Source organism: Mobula birostris, chromosome 6 (assembly GCF_030028105.1).
Source record: "Mobula birostris isolate sMobBir1 chromosome 6, sMobBir1.hap1, whole genome shotgun sequence".
Classification (NCBI taxonomy): domain Eukaryota; kingdom Metazoa; phylum Chordata; class Chondrichthyes; order Myliobatiformes; family Myliobatidae; genus Mobula; species Mobula birostris.
The window spans coordinates 46,426,837-46,440,426 of NC_092375.1; the positions used below are offsets into that span (position 1 = coordinate 46,426,837).

At 41.9% G+C, this 13,590-nt stretch overlaps 1 protein-coding gene across 3 annotated transcripts in view; it reads left to right on the forward strand.

Annotated features, from left to right (window-relative positions):
- nme7 (NME/NM23 family member 7) overlaps positions 1-13,590 on the forward strand; it is a 236,313-nt gene that overhangs the window by 221,900 nt on the left and 823 nt on the right. For all 3 annotated transcript variants that reach the window (XM_072260418.1, XM_072260419.1, XM_072260420.1), the window contains one exon: positions 13,122-13,229. In XM_072260418.1, the coding sequence (XP_072116519.1) occupies positions 13,122-13,229 (108 nt within the window). The remainder of the gene's footprint in view (positions 1-13,121; positions 13,230-13,590) is intronic.

The following is a 13,590-nucleotide window of genomic DNA, read 5'->3' on the forward strand; positions in this document are numbered from 1 at the left end:
ATGTATCATATAGCCATGGCAAAACTTCCAGGCCTGGACTCTCCATCTTATACCAGCTGTGCAATCACAGACCCCATCTGGTTTTATGTAAACCCTTTTCTTCTCTTGCAATTTCAAAATGAGCCCCCCCCCCATGTTAGTAGATGATCTGTCTAACAAGTTTACCTGATTTTTATTTTTTTTTTTCAGATGCATAATTTCCGTAACTATCATTGAGTCACTTAAATGTTTTGAATTGAATTGACTTTATTTCTTACATCCTTCACATACATGAAGAGTAAAAATCTTTACGTTATGTCTCCGTCTAAATGTGCAATCATAGTAATTTATGATAATTTATAATAAATAGAGCAGACAATGTACTACAGAAATACACTCAAATCAGCATGAGTTAGTCAGTCTGATGGCCAGGTGGTAGAAGCTGTCCCAGAGCCTGTTGGTCCTGGCTTTTATGCTGCGGTACCGTTTGCCGGTTGGTAGCAGCTGGCATAGATTGTGGTTGGGGTGACTCGGATCCCCAATAATCCTACGGGCCTTTTTTACACACCTGTCTCTGCAGAGTCCTGCGATTAAGGGAGGTACAGTTCCCATATCAGGCAGTGATACAGCCAGTCAGGATGCTCGCAACTGTGTCCCTGTAGAAAGTTCTTAGGATATGGGGGCCCATACCAAACTTCCTCAACCGTCTGAGATGAAACAGGCGCTGTTGTATCTTTTTCACCACACAGCTGGTGTGTACAGACCATGTGAGGTTCTCAGCAATATGGATGCCAAGGAACTTAAAGCAGTTTACCCCTGGGCCGGCTGGTGGCACAATAACATTGGTGCCAGACCCGGGAGCGGAGGTTCCTGGGTTCGAAACCAGTCGGGTCTGCTCCGGAGTACGTTTTCCATCTGTGCCGGGTTGAGTGTCGAGATCGCAACTTGACCTCGTAAAATAAAGGGGAAATACTGTGGAAATGTCTGTCTGAGGAGTGGCGCGCCACACAGTCTCTCTCTGGCTGTAAAAGGCATGAAAAAAACATCATCACGGATGCATACACGCACGCACACGCACAGACTCGCATACACGCAGGCACACGCCCAAAAAAAAGCTGTTTACCCTCTATGTTTCTCTCAACCCCAGATCCACTGATGTCAATAGGGGTTAACCCATCTCCATGCCTCCTGTAATCCACAACCAGCTCCTTTGTTTTTGCGATATTGAGGGAAAGGTTGTTTTCTTGATACCGCTATGTGTTTTCTGAGCAGAACAATCTTAAGATTTTCCATCTCTCCATCCATCAGGTGTTTCTTAAACAACAGAAAATCTGCAGATGCTGGAAATCCAAGCAACACACACAAAATGCTGGAGGAACTCAGCAGGCCAGACAGCATTTATGGGAAAGAGTACAGTTGACATTTCGGGCTGAGACCCTTCAGGAGGACTGGAGAAAGAAGATGAGGACCCAGAGTTAGAAGGTGGAGGGAGGGGAGGGAGAAACATAAGATAACAGGTTGGAGGCTACCCAGATGGAATATAAGGTGTTGTTCCTCCAAGCTAAATGTGGCATCATTGCAACAATAGAGGAGGCCATGGATTGACATTTCAGAATGGGAATGGGAAGTGGAATTAAAAGGAGTGGCCACTGGGAGATCCTGATTTTTCTGGCGGATGGAGCGTACGTGCTTGACAAAGCAGTCTTCCAATCTATGATGGGTCTCACCGATATACAGGAGGCTACATCGGTACCATCGGATACAGTAGATGATCCCAACAGACTCACAGGGAAGTGACTCACCTGGAAGAACTGAATGGTAGTGAGGGAGAAGGTGTGGGAGAAGATGATCCCAACAGACTCACAGGGAAGTGACTCACCTGGAAGAACTGAATGGTAGTGAGGGAGAAGGTGTGGGAGCAGGTGTAGTACTTGTTATGCTTGCAAGGATAACTGCCAGGTATCTGATGTTCCCAATGTAGATTAGGGGACCACCTTCGCCGAGCACCTACGCTCTGTACTCCAGAAAAAGTGGGATTTCCCTTTGGCCACCTATTTTAATTCCACTTCCCATTTCCATTCTGACATGTCAATTCATGGCCTCCTCTACTGTTGCTATGAGACCACACTCAGGTTGGAGGAGCAACACGTTATATTCCGTCTGGGTAGCCTCCAACCTGATGGCATGAACATTGACTTCTCTAACTTCCGATAATGGCCAACACTACCCCCCACCATTCCCATCCCCTTTCCCCTTTCTCGTGTACTTCCCTGACCCCCTTCCCCTTTCTTTCATCCATGCCTTCTGTCCTCTCCTATTTTCTATGTTTCTATTAGATTCGCCCTTCCCCAGCCCCGTATCTCTTTCACCAATCAACTTCCCAGCTCTTTACTTCACCCTTCACCCCCACTTTCTGGTTTCACCTATCACCTTATGCTTCTCCCTCCCCTCCCCCCCACTTCTAACTCTGACTGCTCATTTTCTCCAGTCCTGCTGAAGGGTTTCAGCCTGAAATGTCGACTGTACTCTTTTCCATAGATGCTACCTGGCCTGCTGAGTTTCTCCAGCATTTTGTGTGTGTTGCAGGTGTTTCTTAAAGACATTTTCAACCCAACTGAATTGAGGATAGATTTAATACCTATATCTTTTACTTTCTTCCCTAGCTACTAAATGCCACTTTAATGGTATTATCTCCTAACGCTATTAAGGAATATCCTTTATATAAATAAACCTTCATGGTTTTAATTATCTTAAGAGCTTAATGAGCCCATCCTGCTCTGCAGTATTTCCCATGCTATGATAAGTTATGAATGTATTTTGCTAGAGATATGAAATAGAAAAATAGAACATAGAAACATAGATAACTTGCAGCACAATACAGGCCCTTAGGCCCACAAAGTTGTGCCGAACATGTCCCTACCTTAGAAATTACTAGGCTTACCCATAGCCCTCTATTTTTCTAAGCTCCATGTACCTATCCAAAAGTCTCTTAAAAGACCCTATCGTATCTGCCTCCACCACCGTTGCCGGCAGCCCATTCCACGCACTCACCACTCTCTGCGTAAAACACTTAACCTTGATATCTCCTCTGTACCTACTCCCCAGCACCTTAAACCTGTGTCCTCTTGTGGCAACTATTTCAGCCCTGGGAAAAAGCCTCTGACTATCCACATGATCAATGTCTCTCATCATCTTATACACCTCTATCAGGTCACCTCTCATCCTCCACCGCTCCAAGGAGAAAAGGCCAAGTTCACTCAACCTATTCTCATAAGGCATGCTACCCAATCCAGGCAACATCCTTGTAAATCTCCTCTACACCCTTTCTATAGTTTCCACATCCTTCCTGTAGTGAGGGGACCAGAACTGAGCATAGTACTCCAAGTGGGGTCTGACCAGGGTCCTATATAGCTGCAATATTACCTCTCGGCTCCTAAATTCAATTCCACGATTGATGAAGGCCAATGCACCGTATGCCTTCTTAACCACAGAGTCAACCTGCACAACTGCTTTGAGAGTCCTATGGACTTGTACCCCAAGATCCCTCTGATCCTCCACACTGCCAAGAGTCTTACCATTAATACTATATTCTGCCATCATATTTGACCTACCAAAATGAACCACTTCACACATGTCTGGGTTGAATTCCGCCTGCCACTTCTCAGCCCAGTTTTGCTTCCTATCAATGTCCTGCTGTAACCTCTGACAGCCCTTCACACTATCCACAACACCTCCAACCTTTGTGTCATCAGCAAACTTACTAACCCATCCCTCTACTTCCTCATCCAGGTCATTTATAAAAATCACGAAGAGTAAGGGTCCCAGAACAGATCCCTGAGGCACACCACTGGTCACCGAACTCCATGCAGAATATGACCCGTCTACAACCACTCTTTGCCTTCTGTGGGCAAGCCAGTTCTGGATCCACAAAGCAATGTCCCCTTGGATCCCATGTCTCCCTACTTTCTCAATAAGCCCTGCATGGGGTACCTTATCAAATGCTTTGTTGAAATCCATATACATCTACTGCTCTTCCTTCATCAATGTGTTGAGTCACATCCTCAAAAAATTCAATCAGGCTCATAATGCACGACCTGCCCTTGACAAAGCCATGCTGACTATTCCTAATCAAATTATACCTCTCCAAATGTTCATAAATCCTGCCTCTCAGGATCTTCTCCATCAACTTACCAACCACTGAAGTAAGACTCACTGGTCTATAATTTCCTGGGCTATCTCTACCCCCTTTCTTGAGTAAAGGAACAACATCTGCAACCCTCCAATCCTCCAGAACCTCTCCCGTCCCCATTGATGATGCAAAGATCATCGCCAAAGGCTCAGCAATCTCCTCCCTCATCTCCCACAGTAGCCTGGGGTACATCTCATCTGGTCCCGGCGACTTATCCAACTTGATGCTTTCCAAAAGCTCCAGCATATCCTCTTTCTTAATATCTACATGCTCAAGCTTTTCATTCTGCTGCAGGTCATCTCTACAATCACCAAGATCCTTTTCCATAGTGAATACTGAAGTAAAGTATTCATTAAGTACCTCTGCTATTTCCTCTGGTTCCATACACACTTTACTACTGTCACACTTGATAGGTCCTATTCTTTCATGTCTTATCCTCTTGGTCTTCACATACTTGTGGAATGCCTTGGGGTTTTTCTTAATCCTACCCGCCAAGGCCTTCTCATGGCCCCTTCTGGCTCTCCTAACTATACAGTCCCCTATCACTACTGCCTTCCTCTTCCTTTCCCTACCCTTCTGAGCCACAGGCCCGGACTCTGTGCCAGAGGCACGGCCACTGTTACTTCCCCCAGGTAGGCTGTTACCCCCCAACAACAGTACTCAAACAGGAGTACTTATTGTCAAGGGGTACAGCCCCAGAGGTACTCTCTAGTACCTGACTCTTGCCCTTCCCGCTCCTGTTACCCACTTGTCTGTCTCCCATGGCCCCGGTGTGACCACCTGCTTATAACTCCTTTCTATCACCTCCTCGCTCTCCCTGACCAGACGAAGGTCATCGAGCTGCATCTCCAGTTCCCTAACGCGGTCCCTTAGGAGCTGCAGCTCGACATACCAGGTGCAGATATGGCCATCCAGGAGGCTGAGAGACTCCAGGACCTCCCACATCTGATACCGAGCACAGAAAACCGGCCTCACACGCATACTTCCTTTCCGCAATTAACAGGCTACCTCGCCTCGTTACTGCCTAAGCCCATTGAGCCAAAGCCCTATCACTCTGCTACCCTCTCACTCCGCTGCCCGCTGGATATGGCGGTCTTTTTAAACTTTTCCCGCTCTACTGGCTGATGTCACGTGCCTGTGCAGTCTTGCCTCTCTTTTACCCCGAGTAGTAAAATATCTTCGCTCCGGAAATCCTTAGCTGTTCCACACGCAGTCTTCTTGCTCCGAATCAAAAAAAACATTTTTTAGATATGAAATGTTTGTCAAGATTGCATTTGAAATGCAAAGAACATATTACCCACATCAAGAATGTGCCAAGGGCACTAATGTAGGAGCCTTTATGGTGGAATGTGCAAAAAGGTACCTTGTTAGATGCTTGGATGCCTATTCTACACTTGAAAAATGAAGCCAAATGAAGAGAAGCACAGACAGATTTCAGCCTGTTCTTCCCTTTCTCAGGTAGTGAATACAATGTACTAATTTGGAGAAGCTATATGTGAATTACTATGCAAGTTGAGAAGTTTGTTTTTGAAGCAGTGGACACTGAAGTTTAAGGAAATAAATAGAAAGGCATTTTTTATATTGGAGCTTTACAAGAGAATAATACTCAGCAAATGGGATAGTAGAATAAGGAAGAATGGGCCTGTTGGTCAAGAACGGTGAAACATTTGATTGGAAGTGCATTATATAGTAGCTTGTTGGAAGGGTGAATCATTGGTGGCTAGGTAAAAGCTGAGGATAAACGAGAATAATTGATGTAGAAGTAAAAGTCTGATAAATAAGATCTGGGTGTTATTTGCCTGTAAAAATATATCACTACAATTTTCATTCTTTTCAATCCATGAAATAATTTTTTTAAGTAAAACGTAACTAACTTTAGATATATGCCTTGGTCAGAGGGTTGATTTTCAAACCCTATACCAGAAACACAGTCTTGTCTTACCCCTTAATGTAATATAGATAAATTGTCTCAGTGTTAGAACTTGTCTTAATCATGATCCATTCTTTTCTTAGGTGTATTGTATTATATATACCATCCTGGTCAATATTTCTTGCAAGTGCAGAACCAAATTTGGTAAAGCTAATGAAAATAAACAAAATTGCAGGTTCTGGAAATCTGAAGCATAAATAGAAAATGCTGGGACAACATTTATGGAGAGAAAAACAGTCAATATTTTGTATCTGTGACCCTTCACCAAAACTGGGATGTATAGCCAAGATGTAGCATGGAGCAGAAAGCACTAAGGGTAATTTGTAGACTCCCAACGTTAATAATAGTATGCACAGAGCATGGGGCAGGAAGCAGAAGAGCACCTGACAAGAGTAAATGTTCACATGGAGGATTTTGATCTTCATGTCAAATGAGTTAACTGACTGGCAAATAATGGGTTTGAGGATAAGTCCATGGAATCGGTTCAGCATGTTGATGGATGTGGATAAATCTAAAACAAGGACTTCAGGCTTAAACGAAGTCTGATATAAAATTATGAAATTTGCATAGGACAATATAGAATGTAAAGTTGATAATAAATGTGATTGAGGATAATAGTAAATATTTAAAGAACTAACCCATTATTCTCCAGAGGTTAGAGGTTACCAAGAAGGGTAGCTTTCAATGTAGCATTAATTATGAGACCTGCTCTTTTATACAAAGATGAAAAAAACTGCAGATGCTGGAAATTGGAACAAGAAACAAAATACTAAAAGAACTCAATGAGTAAACAACATCTGTGGAGACAAAAGGTGTAAATTAACTTTTTGGTTTGAGACTTAGCATCATGACTGAGAGAGAAGTGGAAAGACTGTCCATTTGTTAGTAATAGGGGTTGGGATAGAAGCTGGTAGGTGATAGGTGGAAATAATGGGGTTTGGGATGGGGAAGATGAACAAAGGGAGAAGGAGAATAGGTGGATATGTTAAATATATGTGGGAGGACAACACTGGGGGAGTGAGTTATCTGAAATTGGAAAATTCAGTGTCTTCCTCAATTTCTTTATCATTGTTTCAAGATAAGATCTTATGCTCATAGGCTACTGCAATGTCCACTTTTTTCCAGAAGCAGACTTTTCCTTCTGTCACAGATAATAGGGTCCTCGCACATACATTTCCCCTATGTCAGCTCTTAACCAATATTAGATTTCATAATCTGCAATCCTTTGTTGCCTCCACCTCTTAGACTCTTTCCCCATCTCCATATGTACTTCTGCACCTGACTCCATTCTTCCAAACATGTCACATCTGTATCCAATTCTTACCCCAGCCCCATCCTCACCTCTTTTTATTAGCTACGTACCCTCTACTCTTTCAGTCCAGATTAAGTGTTTCAACATTCAATGGCCTAAAATATCAACTGTCTATTTCCCCGCACAGATGCTATTCACCTCTTGAATTCCTTCAGAAGCTGCTCTTTTTTGTCATTCCAGATTTCAGTGTCTGCATACCCTGAGTAGAGTTCCCTTGGTCCTTGCTTTTCATCACACAATTCTCTGCTACTTTTGCCATTTCCAGTGTGATTCCAACAATTGATAAAACCTTCCCCTTTCTACAACCTTTGTTATTTCACATTGATCAATCTATATGTAACTCCTAGTCCACTTATACTGTCTCCACCCACTCTAATCTGTTATCCAGCACCTTCTTTCAATCAAGTTAATCATTAATATGTATCATGAAATTAGTTTTTTAACAATATTAAAATTACTGTATGTTGCAGTAATAAATAGAGTGCGAAAAAAGGAATAGCAAGGTAGTCCTATGGTAGAGCAAGAAGCTGTCCCTAAAATATTTGAATGTGGGTCTTCACGCTTTTGTACTTTCTCCCTGATGATGATAATGAGAAAGGGGATGGCAAGGGTCCTTAATGATGGATGCCTTGCAAGCGTAGTAGGTTTAACATTTACCTCTTTCTTCATCTTCCAAGAACCTTAGCAGCCTTTCTAAGTGAGGCAGAAGTTTGTCTGCAACTTATTTGTTTATTTTATTTCACTTAGAGACAGTGTGGAAGAGGCTTTTCTGGCCCAGTGAACCACACTGCCCAGCAACCTACCTATTCAACACTAGCCTAAGTCACAGGGCACTTTACAATGACCAATTAACCTACTAGCTAATGTGTCTTTGGACTTTGGGAGGAAGCCCACATGGTCATGGAGAGAACGTACAAACTCCTTACAGATGGCACTGGAATTGAACTCCGAACTCCAAGTTGTATTAGTGTTGCACGAACCGCTATTCTACTGTGGCATCCAACTCTTCAACCTGAATCTGCTGCATTCATTGCTCATGATGTGGCCTCCTCGATGTTAGTAAAACCAAGTGTAGACTAGGTGACTGTTTTGCAGAGCACCTGCACTGTGTCTACAGTGGCCATCTTGCATTCTCCTTCCAACTCCTATAACAGCCAGTGCGTCATTTTCTGCTTGGGTGGCTTACAACTCAATCATATGAACATTGATTTTTCCAGTTTCAGGTAATCTAGACATCCAGTGTTCTTCTCCCACACACACTCAACAATTTTCTTCTTCCTTTGATCATCTTCTTCATCCCCCTGCTCCCATATGATTCCATTACCCCTTCATTCTCACTCACCCACCCCTCCACTATTCTACTTACCAGCTATAGTCCCTTAACTCAGGTTGTTCTATTCTGCCAATCTTTCCTCGTCCCTCTCAACTCTGAACTATAGGTTCTTGACCTGAAAAGCCAAATTACATTTTTTGCCTCCACAGATGCTGCTTGGCCTGCTGAACTCTTACAGCGTTTTGCTCTATTGCAATTTGTTTCAAGGTCCCTGAATGGCGTTGAAGCAGAGCCCGTCTATTGCACTCCAGAATTAATATATAGATGTGATAAGTTTAAAGAAGTTGTGAGTGCAATATTCAGATGTCTATTTGCTGCCATGATGTTGATTTGGTTAGTTGTGTTGGGTTTCCATCCAAAGTTGTTTCTATGTTATGATGTAGACAATGGATTTGCACGTTGATTCGCAGTCTGCCAAGTATGATGTATTTTTTCCTTCTAAACTATTCTTTGTGCATAAGTTTTACAAATATTTATAATACATTCATGTCACTATTCACAATACAAGATGTATCACTTAATTTGTTTTCAGTATTAGCATTACAGCAGTTTCTCTCCACATGAAATAGAAAGGCAGTAAGGGTGAGATTTTTTTTTACACTGGTTCCAGGCCCATAATATGCATTTGTTGTGGAGCCTGGGCCATAGCTGCAGTAAGACCAAAGGTGCCTTCCTTAAGTTATTTTCTGTGATAGGAGCACTGCTGCCACAATCCCAACTTCTGCTTCATCATGGCCAGTGTTCTACACTGTGAAATTCATGCAACTAGTCTGCAAGTTGATGAGCTTTCGGCATACCCTAGCTTCTTTGAACCACATTCCCAGTGCCCTTAAGAAATGAACCATCTATCAGTCAACTTTTACCGAAAACATAACATTCTGAAATTCACTCTGGCACTTGAGAGGGTTCAGATAGTTCACAGATCCTTATTAATCTGCAGACTGACAATGGATCCAAACAAAAGGTGGTGACAGCATCTATGCAGATGGAAGCTTCAACTTGAATCTCTGCATAATATCTTCACCCCTTATCCCCACATTCTCCAGATTTAGTCAGAAAGGTTACTGTTTCCCACTGTTGTATTGTGTTTATTCCACAGTATTAAGAATATTTTACTCCATAGCACACAAAATGGGGAATCTTTATAACCTATTGTATCCTAATCTTCCAGGTTAGAATTCAGAGTTGAGCTTTGTTTTCCATACATCACTGGAGTGGCATTTTGACCCAGAAAGTGTACTATTTGGCCAAGATCTATAGTGGACCTCCAGTTGGCTAATGGTGAGGGATTCAGTGATGATGCCATTTAATGTAGCTGGTTGGAGCTTCTCTCACTATTGGAGCCCACTGTTTGACATTTATGTGATATATGTTATTTATCACATGAACCCCACCCAAGTCAGGAAATAGGTTTCATTTTTCCAAGAGTTGGAGAAAAGAACTAAATGTTAGAGATGTCAGCAAACAGCCATATGAATGGATTAAGATTAGATTGAGGCTGAAGGAATGGATATTTAGGCCAAGACTCCTTCGATGAAGATATCCTGCATTCTGTACTACTGCTATAATGACCAGCTGGCAACAACTAAAACCATCGTTTTTGTATCCATTATCATTACAGATCCCAGAGAGTGTTTCATTGATGCATGTTACTAAAGCCTCTTGTCATTCACAACTAAATAGCAATTCCTTTTCATTCATTGGTATTCACCTCCTGTGCATGTCTTTTCAACCAATGTGTGGGAAGGTCTAAAGCTAAATCTCTAAAACCTGAAGAAGTATAGAGTTTTTAACTCAATTTAGAAATGTAAATAGTATTAGATTCCAAAACTGCAGAGTCCATGTCAGTAAATGCAGTTGCAATGTTGGAAATAGGTAAATATGGAGAGTAGAAATTAATGTAGTATTCAGGGAAATATACTATATTGTGAAAACAAGAATTAAGTATGGACGAAAAGCTGTTACCCCATTGAAAAGCAGTGATTCAAAAAGGCTCCCTTCTAATATCTACAGCACTATTAGGGTTGTACAATAAAATCTGGCCTTGCCAACTCTGGTTCACTGGAAGTTGCACTTATAAGCAGCTTATGCATACAAAGTGTTAGGATGCATAGAGTGATGGAGTTGCTGTTATTAGAACTATTTACTACAGAAAACAAATTAAGAATGAATACTAATTATCCTGCAACAGTATCCTTCAGAGAAATCTGAATGGTTACATTAAACTGATTATAACAACTTTGCCCTTGGTTGTTCAATGTATTTCTGACTTGTGAACTGTTGGGGTTAAAATTCTCAGGAATGGAATTCCATCTTAAACTGGGAGAATCTGTATGCTAAAATTTAAGTGCTAACCCGTAGAAGCCAAAAAGACTATATTAACATACAGTAGATCTGTGGCATCAACTTTGTGGACCCTATAGAGATTACAAAGGAGGTGTCTGCTGTTCTGAGGTAAATTAGGGTGGATAAATCCCCAGGGTCTGACAAGGTGTTCCCTCAGGCCCAGTGGGAGGCAAGTGCAAAAATTGCCGAGGTCCTTGCAGAGATATTTAAATCATCCTTAGTGGAAAGTGAGGTACCAGAGAATAGGGATAGCCAATGTTGTTCTGCTATTCAAGAAAGGCTCTAAAAATAAACCAGAAAATTATAGGTCGGTGGGTCTGACGTTGGTAGTGGGGAAGTTATTCTGGGGACTGAATATATGAGTAGTTGGACAGACATGGACTGATTAAAGATAGTTACCACAGCTTCATGCATGGTAGGTCGTGTCCAACCCATTTTATAGAATTTTTCAGGTTACCAGGAAAGTTGATGAAGACAAGGCAGTGTATGTTGTCTACATGTACTATAGTAAGGCACTAGACAAACTCCTGCATGAGAGGTTGGTCAAGGTTCAGTTGCTTGGCATTCGAGATGAGGTATTAAATTAGGTTAGACATTGGCTTTGTGGGGAAAGTGCAAGTGTGGTAGGATATAGCTGCATCTCTAACTGGAAGCCTGTGACTAGTGGAGTGCCACATGGGTAAGAGCAGAGTCCATTGTTGTTCATCATCTACAGCAATGATCTGGATAATGATGTGCTTAACTGCAGATGGCACTTATGGAAAGTGTAGTGGACAGCCAGGAAAACTATCATGGCATGCAGTGGAATCTGGACCAGCTGGAAAAATGGCAGATGGAATTTAATGCAGACAAGTGTGAGGTGTTGCATTTCGGTAGGACCAACCAGGGTAGGTCTTATGCAGTGAAAGGTAGGGCACTGAGGAGTGCCGTAGAACAAAGAGATCTGGGAATATAGGTCTATAAATTCATTCAAAGTGGTCACAGGTTGCAGGGTTGCAAAGGCGGCTTTTGGCACATTAGCCTTCATAAATCAAAATATTCAGTAACAGGATTTGGGATGTTATATTTAAGTTGTACAAGACCTTGGTAAGGCCTAATTTGGAGTATTGTGTGCAGTTTTGGTTACCTACCTACAGCAAAGATGTAAATAAGGCTGGAAGAGTACAAACAACATTTAGAAGGACGTTTCTAGGTCTGGAGGACCTGAGCTATAAGGAAAGATTGAATAGGTTAAGACTTTATTCCTTGGAAGGTAAAAGACTTAGACGAGATTTGATAGAGATACACTAAATTGAGGGGTAATTACAAGGTAAATGTAAGCAGGTTTTTTCCACAACTAGAGGGCATGGCTTAAGGATGAAAGGCGAAAAGTTTTAAAACACGAGGGGAAATTTCTTCACTAAGAGGGGTGTAAGAGTGTAGAATGAGCTGCCAGCACAAGTGGTGCATGCAAGTCTAATTTCAACATTTAGGAGAAGTTTGGAGGGCTATGATCCTGGTGCAGGTTGATGGGAGTCGACAGTTTAAATGGTTTGGCATGAACCAGATGGGCCAATTTCAGTCCTGTACTTTTTCTATGACTCTAACAGCAAAAGCAGTATGTAATAAAATTCCACAAACACTGGATCAGATAGGTCTGCGGTCCCGACATTACCATGAATGGTGGGCCATTAAATGGCCAATAGACTATCCAGCACAGGAGTGTTTTTGGGGGTAATGTCAGAAGTCAATTTCTGAATGCCCAAGACTAGGCAAACCATTCATAGCCATCCTCCTGAAGTTCCTATTTTTAAAATGCCATTTTCATACCAAGAATTGGATTTCTACTTGATTTCACAGAAAGAATGGATGATTTATTTTTCTAACACATCAACTCTTAATCCCTCAAGTAGGGTTTTCAATACCAATGTTATGCTTCAATACAATGGATTTGACAAGCATAGAAACTTAAAACTATAGGCTGCAATATTGGAAAAAGGCAATTAGTTGTCTGGCTTCTTAAAGTCTATTTAAATCACTCTTACTTTTGTAGGAAATAGCTCGTCACCTACGGCCTCGCAGCTTACGTGCTCTGTATGGAAAAACTAAAGTTCAAAATGCGGTACATTGTACAGACCTTCCTGAAGATGGAGTTCTGGAGGTAGGGGGGGGGGGGGGGGGAGTAATTTACGGATGGCATCTATGAACAAAATGGTTGATATATCAACTAACTTCTACCCAACTATAGTCTTGCTCAATGACCTAAAAATCCCACTAAAATCAACACAGCCAAATTGAAAGGTTGTTATTGAAGAGCCTCAACTAAAATGGAGAGAGGTTAAAAGTGATGTGAACTATAATTACATTGTTTTAATTGCTCCTCAGTGTTATCAAACTTATCTTTCAGCTCTCTCAGCTGTTTTCATCTCTGTATAACCAACTAGAGACTGCATTTCCCTAACCCAGCATCTGGAACCCAAAACCAAAATAATTTCACAAAACAAATTCTTAACTATGACAAT